General features: G+C 49.4%; 1 protein-coding gene across 5 annotated transcripts in view; it reads left to right on the forward strand.

The window, feature by feature from the left end:
• The first annotated feature begins 11863 nt into the window (after window positions 1-11863).
• The window catches only part of Grhl1 (grainyhead like transcription factor 1), a 45160-nt gene continuing 44466 nt past the window's right edge, over window positions 11864-12557 (forward strand). For 3 of the 5 annotated variants that reach the window (XM_030246622.1, XM_006515016.4, XM_030246623.1), the window contains exon 1: window positions 11864-12090. Coding sequence is in view for 2 of the 5 variants with exons in the window: in XM_006515016.4 (XP_006515079.1) it covers window positions 12071-12090 (20 nt within the window). In the remaining 3 variants the exon portion in view is untranslated. Of the gene's footprint in view, window positions 12091-12213; window positions 12436-12557 lie in introns of those variants that run through there. The other 2 variants (NM_001161406.1, XM_006515017.3) reach the window with 2 other exon arrangements.

Here is a 12557-nt window from a genome sequence, read left to right on the forward strand (position 1 = left end):
TTTTAGTTCCCATGTGCACTGGGACAACTCAGACACTTCCTCTGCAGAATCCGGCATTCCGCTATCTACTAATAACCTCCCCACTCTGAAATACATGTGTTCCTCTGTAGTTGGAGGCTTGGTATTGCCCTTAAAAAAAAGAATGCCTTCCTACAGTGCTGGCTTTCATGCACAGAACAGTGGGCATTCTCTGGGACTGCAGTGCTGGCTCAGGTGGGTGAGGAGCCTCATCCTCGAAGGGCAGCTTTTGAGGGCAGTCAACGAGCCTGCTTGCCATTGACACATAGTAGAGGAACCACTCCAAAAGCTGAAATGGAGGAGGAGAGGCCAGGACCTAGCCCCTGCCTCCTGGCAGCCAACAGATGGTGAGTTCCCCTGTAGAATGTCTATAGTTCTTAGCCCTACACTGCAGCCCCATACACTGGCACGTATTCAACTGTGTAGACACAGAAAGACACTAGGAAGGGGCTCTGCACCCAGATCTCCCAGAAGACTCTGAGCAGAGTTCCTAAGCATGGCTGCTGTAAAAGTTACACGAGGTACTTGAATGTTGTAGTAGTTAATAGTGGAGATGCTAATTCCAAGTAGCTGATGAGGTTGTTTAGTTTTGGGGTTGTTTGCTTGTTTGTTTAACTTAAAATGCCTCTGCGTTCTTGAAAGCTGAGTAAACTCACACAGTTCAGTCTCTCACAAAACACACTCATGGAGTTCTTACTGTGTGTTTGATTGTTTGCTGCCCTTGTTGAGTGCCAGGTTGACCTGCTAACACCAGTGGCCAAGAAGACTCAGGAAATGAACAGCCTGTGTTTGGCTCACTGGCCATTTGCTCTTCTAGGGCATTTCCTTCTGGATCAATCAGTGCATGCCTTAGGAATCTTTGCAGGGAACTGGGTGGCTTGGGAGTACTCCCCAGGGACTTTAAAAACCAAACGGTCACTCATGTTACCACCACACAGTTGCTCACATTAACTGCATTATGCAACTAAGCATCATATAAAGTGGAAAAGATAGCCTCTTAATGCAGAAGCTCCCGGGATTGGGCTGGGGATACGGCTGGGTAGTGGGAGTGCCTGCTGCATAAAGTCCAGAACCTGAGTTTGGATCCCCAGCCTCCAGGGGAAAGCCTAGCCTGCTGTGACCCTAATGCTAGGCAGGTGGTTCCCGGGGCTCACCGACTTGCCTGGCTACATACACCAGAGAGGGGGTTGGGTGGGGGCAGGGAAGAGAGATTCCGAAATCCTAGGAAGAAAACTAACCCCAATGCTAGAAGCAGGAGGAGAGTGGAAGATGTTTGTAGTTTTCTCTTCTTAGAAATTCACACCAGTGGGCTGGAGAGATGGCTTAGCAGTTAAGAGTACTAACTGACCTTCTAAAGGTCCTGAGTTCAATCCCCAGCAACCACATGACAGCTCACAACCATCTGTAATGGGATCTGATGCCCTCTTCTGGTGTGGGTTAAGGCAGTGACAGTGTATTTATATACATAAAGTAAATCTTAATAAATAAATAAATAAATAAATAAGAACTCCTGCCTGTTAGTAAACTGCTTGACCCTGTGACCTTCAGTATTGGTTGCCTCTTGGATTTCTGAGAACAAAATAGGATATATAGAAAGAAAGAAAGAAAGAAAGAAAGAAAGAAAGAAAGAAAGAAAGAAAGAGAGAGAGAGAGAGAGAGAGAGAGAGAGAGAGAGAGAGAGAGAGAGAGAGAGAGAGAGAGAGAGAAAGGAAGGAAGGAAGGAAGGAAGGAAGGAAGGAAGGAAGGAAGGAAGGAAGGAAGGAAGGAAGGAAGGAAGGAAGGAAGAAAAAGAAAGAAAGAAAGAGAGAGAAAGAAAGAAAGAAAAGAAAGAAAGAAAGAGAAAGAAAGAAAGGAAGGAAAGAAAGAAAGAGAGAAATTCATATCAGAAGAAAAGTCTTTCTGGAAAGGCCTCTGTCTGTTGGAGCAGACTGTCCTCTCCCTCCATGCCCAGTGTGGCTTAGTTCTAATGGCCCCTATCCTCTAGCTGATATGCTTCCCACAGTGCAGCCCTGAATTCGTGAAAGGGGACACAGAGAACTCTCCCCAGAGTCCCAGTCCTGCTGCTCACCTAGCAGGTAGGATAGAGTGTGGCCCCTGCAATGCCCTGTATGTCTCTGCCTTCTCAGGACCTGTAGGTGGCCACCTCCCCTGGGGCCTCACATTGTCCCCTCATCCCTGACTTTGCTCCTGGGCCTTTTCTCTTGGCACCTGAACACTCCTGTCTTTGATTTACTCAGTACTTACAGTACATCCTGCTTGGCGCGTTTAGCGTTGTCTGCTTGCCTGTGTCCTCCTGGACAAGGTCATTCCCCCCTAGAGAGCCCTGTAGCTGGTAGATGCTCCAACTATGTAATGATGAAAGGGGGCTAACCGCTCCTCACCCCCCCCAGTCACTGCAGGGCACTTGGCTTGTTTAATGAACAGACTCATCTGTGTCCTTCCAAGTATTGGTTTGGAATCACTCAGCTCTTTAAGATTAGATGGGGGAAACCGGTATTGCTTTCATGGCCATCAAATAGCTGTCTCCCACTTAGCGTTCCAAGGCCCGGCTTGTGAGACTGCTCGGCCTTGTACCTATTCTGACATGGCACCACATTATTTTATGCTCAGCCTCTTAACTATGGTGACGTGGCTCCCTGTATTTTACGAGTGGGGCTATTGAGACACTGAGTTCATTGACTGCTTAGGATCAAACAGGAAGCCAAAGAACCAAGATCTGATCACAGGCAGCCTGGCTCCAGAGTCCTTGGGCTGCATTTACTCACAGAGCTGCCTTTCTCATCTGGGGGTGGTGTGGATGAGAACACTGGCCTCTATCTACAGAAATACTCAGGACCTCACCCACCTTCACCCCAAACCTGGTCTCCCTCAGAGGTGTCCCCTGCCTCCTACATGTAGCTCAAACTCTAGCCTTCCCTGCTCCATCTTCCTGCTGGGAGACAGCTATTTGATGGCCATGAAAGCAATACCAGTTTCCCCCATCTAATCTTAAAGAGCTGAGTGACTCCAAACCAATACTTGGAAGGACACAGATGAGTCTGTTCATTAAACAAGCCAAGTACCCTGCAGTGACTGGGGGTGAGGAGCAGTTAGCCCCCTTTCATCATTACATAGTTGGAGCATCTACCAGCTACAGGGCTCTCTAGGGGGAAATGACCTTGTCCAGTCTCCATCCTGTCTTAACACAGCCCCACAGTGTCACTGCCCAGCGCAGATAGACACTCTACCACTCTTCAAGGGGGATTGCAAAACCTCCTGTCTCTTCAGGCACTTATCATACCTCAGCCAGCAATTTTCCAAAAATAGATTTACTAGCACTCTGGGGCTCCAGATCTTCTGATGGCTCCTTGCTGTCTAGAGACCCAGTGGCTTGTCACTGGACCATGGCTCCTGTACCGCTTTCCTCTCCTGCCTCACGTGCTTGCTCAGCTCAGGCAAGCCGTGACATCTCATCGCCCTAGGCTCTTGCCGGGGCTAGAGTTTCTGTCAGGATTGTCCTCTCCCAGAAGAATACGTTTCCTCCCTGAAAACCCTGCCTAGATGTCATCTCTAGCCAGCCTTCCCCACCTCAGCTCCCCGGGGAGAGCTCCTTGTTCTCAGAACACACAAGCGGTCAATGAATAAATGACATTTGTGCAGTATATGGCGCTCTATACAGAGCAACTGGAGAGTGAGGGTCAGGTCAGCTGCGCACACATAAGTCCAGTGCCACAAACCAGACAGGCCAGCTCAGCATGTTATCCCCACGGCTGGCTCTGAGGGCCCAGGAGACTCTGGGCTGAGAAACTTAGAACTCCTAAGAATGCAGGTAGCTTCAAAGGTAGACACCAAGGACCCACCACACATTTAAGTCAAAATGGACTCTACTGATTAAGAGTGTGGCTGCTCTTCCAGAGGACCTGGGTTCGATTCCTAGCACCCACATGGCTGCTCACAACTATATGTAACTCCAGCTCTAGAGGACCAGACAGCCTCTTCTAGCCCCTGTGGGTACCAGGCATACAAGTGGTGCACAGACATACCTGCAAAACATCAGTACTGATAAAATGATTGAATATTGTTAAAGAGGATTAAAGCATATCTAAGCTGAGCATTGCCGGGCGAGCTCCCTGATCCAAAGCAGTAGAACAACATGTGCTCACACTTCAGTCCGACCAAGCACTGTCTGCTCCCAGTCAGCCTTCACAAAGTTCCTCAAACAGGCTTCTCCTCGCTGATGTCTATTGCCAAATGTCCTACATCTCCCTCCCTCTCCAGTCTGTAGTTCTCTACTCCAATTAGCATCAACAGATGTCACTCAGTATCCCAGACACTGGGCTGAGAGTCATGATCCAGAGAGGACATATAAAACTGAAAGCAAATACTTGTGATTTTCAAGCAATGGAAATGGTCAGTGCAGGGCAGTCACTGTAAGAACTGAGTCACTGACGCATGAACTTTGAGCCATTTGAGCCATCTGACTCATTTGGCCCTTGCTTGTTCTCCACCTACAAAGCAAGGTTGTCCCCCTGCCCCTCGTACAAAGATGTATGTGATGCTCTGTAAGTACACTGTAGCTGTCTTCAGACACTCCAGAAGAGGGAGTCAGATCTCGTTACGGATGGTTGTGAGCCACCATGTGGTTGCTGGGATTTGAACTCTGGACCTTCGGAAGAGCAGTTGGGTGCTCTTACCCACTGAGCCATCTCACCAGCCCGCTCCAACGATTTTAAATAGCTATGTAGGTTTTGTTTTCATTAATCTATTCTCTCATATATTGCTGCAGTTTCCCCTCCTCTCCTCCTCTCCACCCAGTCCCTCTCCCTCCCACCCCCTTCCCTCCCCATCTACCCCTCCTCTGTTCCCCTTAGAAAAGGGCAGGCCTCCCAGGGACGTCAATCAAACATGACACGGTTAGGTATTTTGTATCTCTGACCACTAGTTATTACTAGGGCTACTACTTCAAGAAGTAAATGTGGCTGTGTGAACCAGCAAGCATGGTTTGGCCTCTCAGACCCCATCTGGGAGCTTTCTTCAAGTGCCACCGCATCTGATGGCTACACCCATTCACTGTTAGTCACAGGTCAGAGGGCTTTCTGGAGGTTCAGGCCTGTGCTTCTGAGCCTAGGGCTTTCTGGTAGTTATGTTGCAACTGCTGAGCCCTTGCTGGGATGATCAATTGACAGCGAAGCCACAACAAAAGAATGTGAGGTATCCTCGTTCTTGTAGTTGCCAGTAAGCGGGTGACACCCTATCCCACGGAGCCACTTCTCCATTCACAAACAGGAGCACAGCTGACTGCTTGGGTGACTGGAGTCTGGATGAAGTCCCAGGTACCTGACGAGACTCACCCAAGATTAGTAGACCTGGCAATGGCAGGCGAGTTGGGGGAAGGGAGCAAGCCTCCAGCAAGCATGCTCACGACAACTGTCACATTTGAAAGTAGAGCAGACGGATGACAAAACTGAATACAAGCCTTGAGTGAGTGGTCTCAAGGTTTGAGACTGCTTGGACAACCACAGAGCCAGATACTGTCACCAGAAAGTACCAGCTGCAGCTCTTCCATGTTGAACATGTCCAGACAGCTCTACGATGGGGGACATGGGTTAATCTTGGAATCTCAGGCAGAAACATCAAAACCTTAGAACATGTGTTGTTGGGAACAAGATGCTGAAGTACACACCTCGCACTTTCCAGCTTTGAGACTCTGAAACTAATTATCTCTCTACATCGAATTCTCCATCTATGAGAGATGGCCTCAAACTACCTCCAACAGCTTTAAGGCTCTGAGGTTCTTGGGTGTGTCTGATTGGGGACACTTGATACTCCCCAAGGAGGACCAATGTCATTACCATCCTGAATAACAATGACCACTGATGTTAATATGCTTAACAGTTTAAAAAAAATGAGATAAAGTTTTTGTCCTCTAAATAGCTTGTGCTATAAGGAAAATTCCAGAAGGCTGTAAGTTTGATATTCATTAAGTGCCTGAAACTGTACAGGACATCTAACTTTTCTTTCGTTTTCTTTGTGAGGGTCTTACTGTACTGCTCATACTAGCACTGACCTGCTAAACCTCCTGCCCCAGCCTTTGACGTGGTAGGACTACAGGCATACCCCACAATGTGCAATTTGTGATATTTTTCTTTTGAAACTTTAATAATAATAGTGATTGTGGCCTGGTTGCTCACAGGGGACTCAAAGGTTAAGCAGCTTCCTACATCTCAAGCTAGAGAAGGTGGGGAAAGTCAAACTCCGTTGCCTCCCACACCCTGCTCCCCGGAGTGGAAAGTCCTTCATCTCTGGCTGGCAGAGGTCTGAGACGGTGAGCTGGGTGGGGCAGGTAGAGATCTGGCACAGAGGCTCTGCCATTCTTATTGGGCCGCTTGAGCTGTCCCTTCCTTACCTGCCTTTCCATCTGGCCTAAAATCACTGAAGGCAGTGAACCCCGCAAATGGCCTTCAGAGGCAAAGGGTGGCATTCCCAAGGACTAAGTCCATAGGTTCCTGCTCTTACAATGTTTGTGTTGTTGGAGTGCAGAGAGAGTACTCGGGAGACTGAATGCCAGCCCTGGCACTTTCTGGGCAAGCTCTACTATTGTGCTACACTCCAGCCGGCTCAGGATCTTTAGAGGAGATAGAAACCATCTTTAAATGCCCATGTGTCAGGCAATGTGAGATTTTTAAGATTAACTGTATCTTTATTGATGTTTAAAGCAAGTGCGGGCTTCATTGTAACCTTCTCATACATTGTGTCACTCGGCTTTCCTTCAATGCCAGCTCCCCCCTACTGTCCCCTCTCTGGATCACTTCCTTCTCCCAAATAGCCTCACTTCTGCACTGATGTCACACTCTCTCACACACAGCCTCCACTGTGGGGAATTCTCGAAATCCATCATTCCAGTTAACCCACAACACTCAAAACTACTTCCCTCACGTTCCAAATGGAGACTGAGGACCATGAGGGTGCAGCCTGCTCAAGACAGAAGGAGATGCTGACCTAGGATTTGAATCCTGGTCTCTCATAGTCGTGTGGAACTGAACTTATGAGAGTGCAGAGCAGCCTGAGCTGTGATCTCTAATGAGGGACAGTGAGCAGAACCCTGGGAGTAATTCTAGTGGCATAGCAAGTTGGCCTTTAAAGCCAGGAAAAGATGCTAAAACTCAACACATGCCCAGAGGACACAGTAATAAGAATACAGTGTGCTGGAAGCTTTCAACTGGGGTATCAATTAAGAAGCATGTTGGGGGCAGATGGGAAAGGAACTGCAATAGCCAGGGTGCTTCTGGTCGCAGCAGCCAATCTTATAGCCCTGGGACACAGGGATGGGACACATGACCTGTCCAAGAGTTTTCTTTTACTGAGGCCCAGAGAAAAGAAACTGTGTTGTGAGCAAACCACTAGCCAGGAGGAACATGTGTGCCAAGACCCTCTCAATGTGCAGCCAACCGTGACGCAGTGTTTTCAGACTTTGTTGTTACCATACAATCTGCACTGAGTTGGGAGAGGTCCAGTGGAGTCCCCTACTCTGACACCCATGCTTAGGACACAATCTTCTTTTCAAAACAGTGCCATTGACTGGGTGTGCTGTGACATTTCCATAACCCCAGCTCCTGAGGAGCCTATGACAGGAGAAACATGAGTTTAAGGGGTATACAATGAGACCCTGCCTAAAAAAAAAAATCAAGCCACATTAGGGTAGTGGTGGCACACGCCTTTGATCTCAGCACTGGGGAGGCAGAGGCAGGCAGATCTCTGTGAGTTCGAGGTCAGCCTGATCTACAAAGTGAGTCCCAAAAAACAAAAACAAAAAGCCAAAAAGAGCAAAAAGCAACAAGCACATTCCCACAAAATAAATAACTAGAAGGAGGCAGCTGGGTGTACTGCTACATGCCTGGACTCAGCTACTCAGAAGCCTGAGGCGGGAAAGACTGAGACCAGTCAGGGCCATACAACCACCAGATTCTATCTCAGAAAAACAAAGCAGAAACCAACAGCGCTATCCCATTCTTAAGTTTAAGAAGGCCCTCCTAAAAGATAAGCTCTACTCGTAACTAAGAAACAGTAAAGTCTGTAAAGATCTAAAACAGTCCACCTGTGGGCTGCTGTCAGCTAGATCAATGGCGGGAGGAGCTTGCTGCACAGGCCTGCAAACCTGAGTTTCATCCCTGGAACCCAAATAAAGGCAGAAGGAGAGAACTAACTTCATAATGTCGGCTGATCGCCATGCATGTACCTTAGCATCTGTGCTCGTGTACACAAACACACACACACACACACACACACACACACACACGCAGACATAAAAGAGTAAGAACGTTAATTTTAAAATTGCAACTCCAATTCTAGGAATCCATCCTATGACCATACTTGGCCTAGCATACAAAAATGTGCTCGGGAGGATGTTTATTGTGAATGTTTGTGATTGTGAAAAGCTCAGAGAAAACTCACTACTCACCACTAGCCTCTGACACACACCAAATCAAAGAAATACAGATTTCACCACAACGACATGAAAATTGGAAACCGTAAGAAGTGATAAGTTGTCTTAGCAAAATGCTAAGACATATGCTTGCAATCACATAGAGAAATCTGGAACTATACACACAATAGTTACCATTCTCTCAGGACATTGGGGATGGTGGGTGAAACAGCCTGTTTGAACCCTAGCTCTTCTCTATTGCTTAAATGTCTTTCTTCCCTTCCTTACTTGTTTCTTTAGTTTATTTATCTTGAACTGTATGTATTACTTTCTATGATTAGAAATAATGTTAATGTATAAATAAGGGCCTTCAGGATGGCACAGTGGGTATGGGAGCTTGTCACCAAACCTGAGGACCTGAATTCGATCCCTGGAGCCCCTATGATGGGAGGAGAGAACTGACTCCCACGAGTTGTCCTTTCATCGACACACACATGCTGCAGTTCGTGCTCCCACATGAACCCCCAATACCTACGAGTAAATAATTTATAATAAAAATAAAGACATAATGCTAACAGCTCACAGATGTGGACTTGAATTTCAGAGTACATTAGAAATAAACAAAATAAAACTATCTTGAAGTTTACTTACAAGACCTATTTTTTTTCAGTGTTTGTTTTGTTACAGGGTTTCCTGTAGTCCAGGTTGGCCTGAGACTCTATCTAGATAAGAACAACTGCTTCCACCCCCCAAGTGCTGGAACTACATCTGTATACCACCATACCTAAGGCCTATATTTTAAATTACTATAGCTATGATCTAATACCAGTGGACCTTCCTGTTCTGTTTCTGATTTTATGGCTTAGCCTGTCTTCATTAGACCTGTATATTTGTCACCTACCATATGTCAGACACTTGCTCCTGGATGTCCTCAATACTAGAGGGTCATTTAACTTAGCCCTACAGATAGGCCAATGAGACAAATCCAGGGTCTTGGGGGCCTACAGAAAACTGTGCCATTTGATAACTGTCTCCAGGAAATTTTTCATATACACACCAGTGCTGGGGACCCAGCACTGACAAAACAATGCCTTCTCTGGGAAAGCTCACATAAGATCTCAGACATGGCAAACAGGGCATGGTAAACGTGCTGGAACTATGCTGTCAGCATTGTGGATGGCTCACTGGGCCAAGGCTCGGGAAGGCCAGATAGGGGTGTGGAAGTGCTCCCAAGTCTGTGGTGTCTGAGCAAAGTGGTGTCTGCCAACCTCCAGGATATCAGCTGACTTGGGAAGGGAAGGCTTTATTGGGGATGACATAGGATGGTGTTTTAGGAAGGGCCACCCTGGCAAGAGTATGGAGACATGTCTGTGTTGGTGTGCATTTGTGCTTATGTGTGTATGCATACATATATAATTTTCTTAAATTTGAAACTATCAAGTAAAGAAAGAACAGGCCCCAGGCCCCAGAGTTGCCCCAGGGCTGAGCACAGAGGCTGGAAACCGCTCTGAGCATCATGTCTGTGGTTACTGACTAGAGCGCTAGCACCTCAGAGAACTGAGAACACAGGGTTGGGAGGTGAGAGGCAGCTAGCACAGGACAAAGGCATGGTCAGCCCTTAGCAAGAACACACCTGTCTCCCTGGTCCATCATCTCTCAGTGGCCTCCCAGCTCACCTGACTGCCCTCTCTGCTCTCCTGGCTCTTCTCCCTCTGAGCCTTTGATGTTGGAGGCTCCAGGACCCAGGGGCTCCTCCCTGCCTTAGGGCTTCAGCCATTTCAAGGCTTTGAATTCTTCCCTCAGGATGATCTTGCCCAGAGGTCAATTTTTGGTCCAGATCTCCCACTGGAACTCCAGTCTAGTATCCATCTGCGTGACTCATGTACTCAGAAGGAAAATGAATTTTAAACTTAGCACATCCTAAACAGGACCCTTGCCCACTTATAAACTGCTATGTCTGCTGTCCCTCGCCATCTCAGAGGCAGCAGTCACTCTATCCAGCTGCTCAGCTGAAACCTCTGGTCGTTCTGAACAAGAATGACTTTGGTTGCTGTTGTCAAAGTTTCACTTTGGGCCTGGCCTGGAACTGGAGAGCCTCCTGCCTCAACTCCTGAGTCCTGGGATTGTCTGCACACCATCTGTCAGAGGTGCTCTCTAACCTGCCCTTTGGGTCTCAGAGAATCCTGTTCGTTTGAACACAGAGGCATCTAGAATTCAAACCCTTCTCAGTGTCCCATCACCCCGGGTCATGCTTCTGGCTACTATTTATCTTTTGCTTGTCTCTTTTGAAATTGCCTCCTGCTGATTCCCTACCATTCAGTGACCAGATTATTTGAAAACACGAGTGAAGTCTGTCTATGCCCTACCGCAAGTCCTTCAAAGCTTCCTCACTTAAGGCCTTACAGAAACCCGCGGGGCTCTACAGTTTGCACCAGTGCCCAGTTACTCTCTGGCCACACTGCTTTCCTAGCTCCTCAGTGGACACACTCGTGTCTCCTCTATCACGGTCTATAGCTGTGCCTTCACCCTTATGCCCACCCCCTCGCCATCTACATCTTTAAACCCAGAGAGCTCCACTCTACTTTCCCCATCCACCTGCAAAGAGTGCCATCTCTCTCCGCACACCAAAGGAGTCACCGTGACTCTCAAAGTAGGACGCTCTAGGAGGCAGGAAAATTTGCCTGCTCTGTCTCTGCCTTGTCCTCTCTGTCTAGGTCCCTGTCTCTACTGTTGTAGGCCTGAGGCTGAGGTTAAAGAAACCGACCCATAGGAAAATGGTTTAAAAAGGGGTTAGGATATGGGAGGAAAAAGTGGAAGCCAATCTGGAGCTGGCCAAACAGAAAGACCACACAGGTAGTAGGTAGGGGTTGAGGATGCTAAAGTCCAAATATAGCGCTGGGCAGATGAAGAGCCAAGCAAGTTCAGATGCCCTCAGGAGGCTGGTGGGGACCTCTGGGGCTTGGGAAGGTGTCTTAGAGTGATGCTTTTGACACTTGATAGGTGCCCAATAAACAGGGACCGCTGGCCGGGGAAACGTGGGTTATTAAGAGGCTGTGCAGATTGGCGACTGTCACATGGTGGGCACTGAGAGATGAACCAGAAGGAAACCTCCAAACCTGCACAGCTGCAAAGAAATTCCCTAGGTATTTCCCAGGCAGAGGCCTTGGGGCCGGAGAACTGACCGCGAGAGAGAACTGGAAGGTGAAACGCGCCCACGCGGGTGTGCGCCGAAGCCTCTCGGCGCCGGCGGCACTACCGGCCGGCGCCACCGGGGCCAGCCGCGCGCAAGCTCCCCAGCGCCGCTGAGCACCGCCGAGCACCGCGTGGCCCCCGCCCTCCGGTCCGCCCCCAGGCTCCTCCCCAGAGCTCCATCTCACCAATCAGGAGGAGCTCCCTCCTCCCAGTTCCAGAAGCTCCGCCTTGGGCCGGAGCTCCGCCAGCCAATGGGAGGCCGAGCCCAGCGCCCAGTGCGCGCAGCCCGCGCCGAGCCGGCTCAGAGCGAGAAAAGCGAACCCAACCCGTCGGGGCCGCCGCTCCGGACCCACCGCCTGCCGCCGCGCGCCGCCCGCCGCCGCCTCCTCCCCCCGGATCGGGTGTACTGTCCCAACCCGAAAGTCCAGTTCTGCGGCCCGGCAGCGGCGAGCGAGCGCGATGACACAGGAGTACGACAAGTGAGTGAGGCGCGGGCGCGAGTCCGGCCAGGGCCCGGGGGCCACCGCACCTGCCGCGGCGACGGCGCGGGTTCCGGGAGCTGGGAGGACAGGCTGGGTGGGGCGAGGCTAGGGGGTGGGGGGGGACACTCGGCCTGTCGTCTAAGGGCTCCCGGGCTCCCGGGCCCCGCGCTCATGGACCGGTGGGGACGGGTGGACCCTGGGCAGCCTCCTGTCACCTGCGGAGCTGCCGGAGCGAGAGATCTAGGGGAAGGTTGAAGTGTCCGCTGCCCGCGCGTTTTCTTCACTCCGGCTGCTGTGTGAGAAATCTGCTGTGGGTGTTCTTGGGCCCTTGCATCACCGATGGTAATTACAGAAGACTATTTTTGCCGTTTGGGAATATCAAGAGGAAGAAACTGCACGCAGGGTGATAAAGTTAGAGACCACTGTCGAATCGGGATTGCTTTTTAGAGTTTGGGACATAAGAA

This window comes from Mus musculus, chromosome 12 (assembly GCF_000001635.26).
Source record: "Mus musculus strain C57BL/6J chromosome 12, GRCm38.p6 C57BL/6J".
NCBI classification, from domain to species: Eukaryota; Metazoa; Chordata; class Mammalia; order Rodentia; family Muridae; genus Mus; species Mus musculus.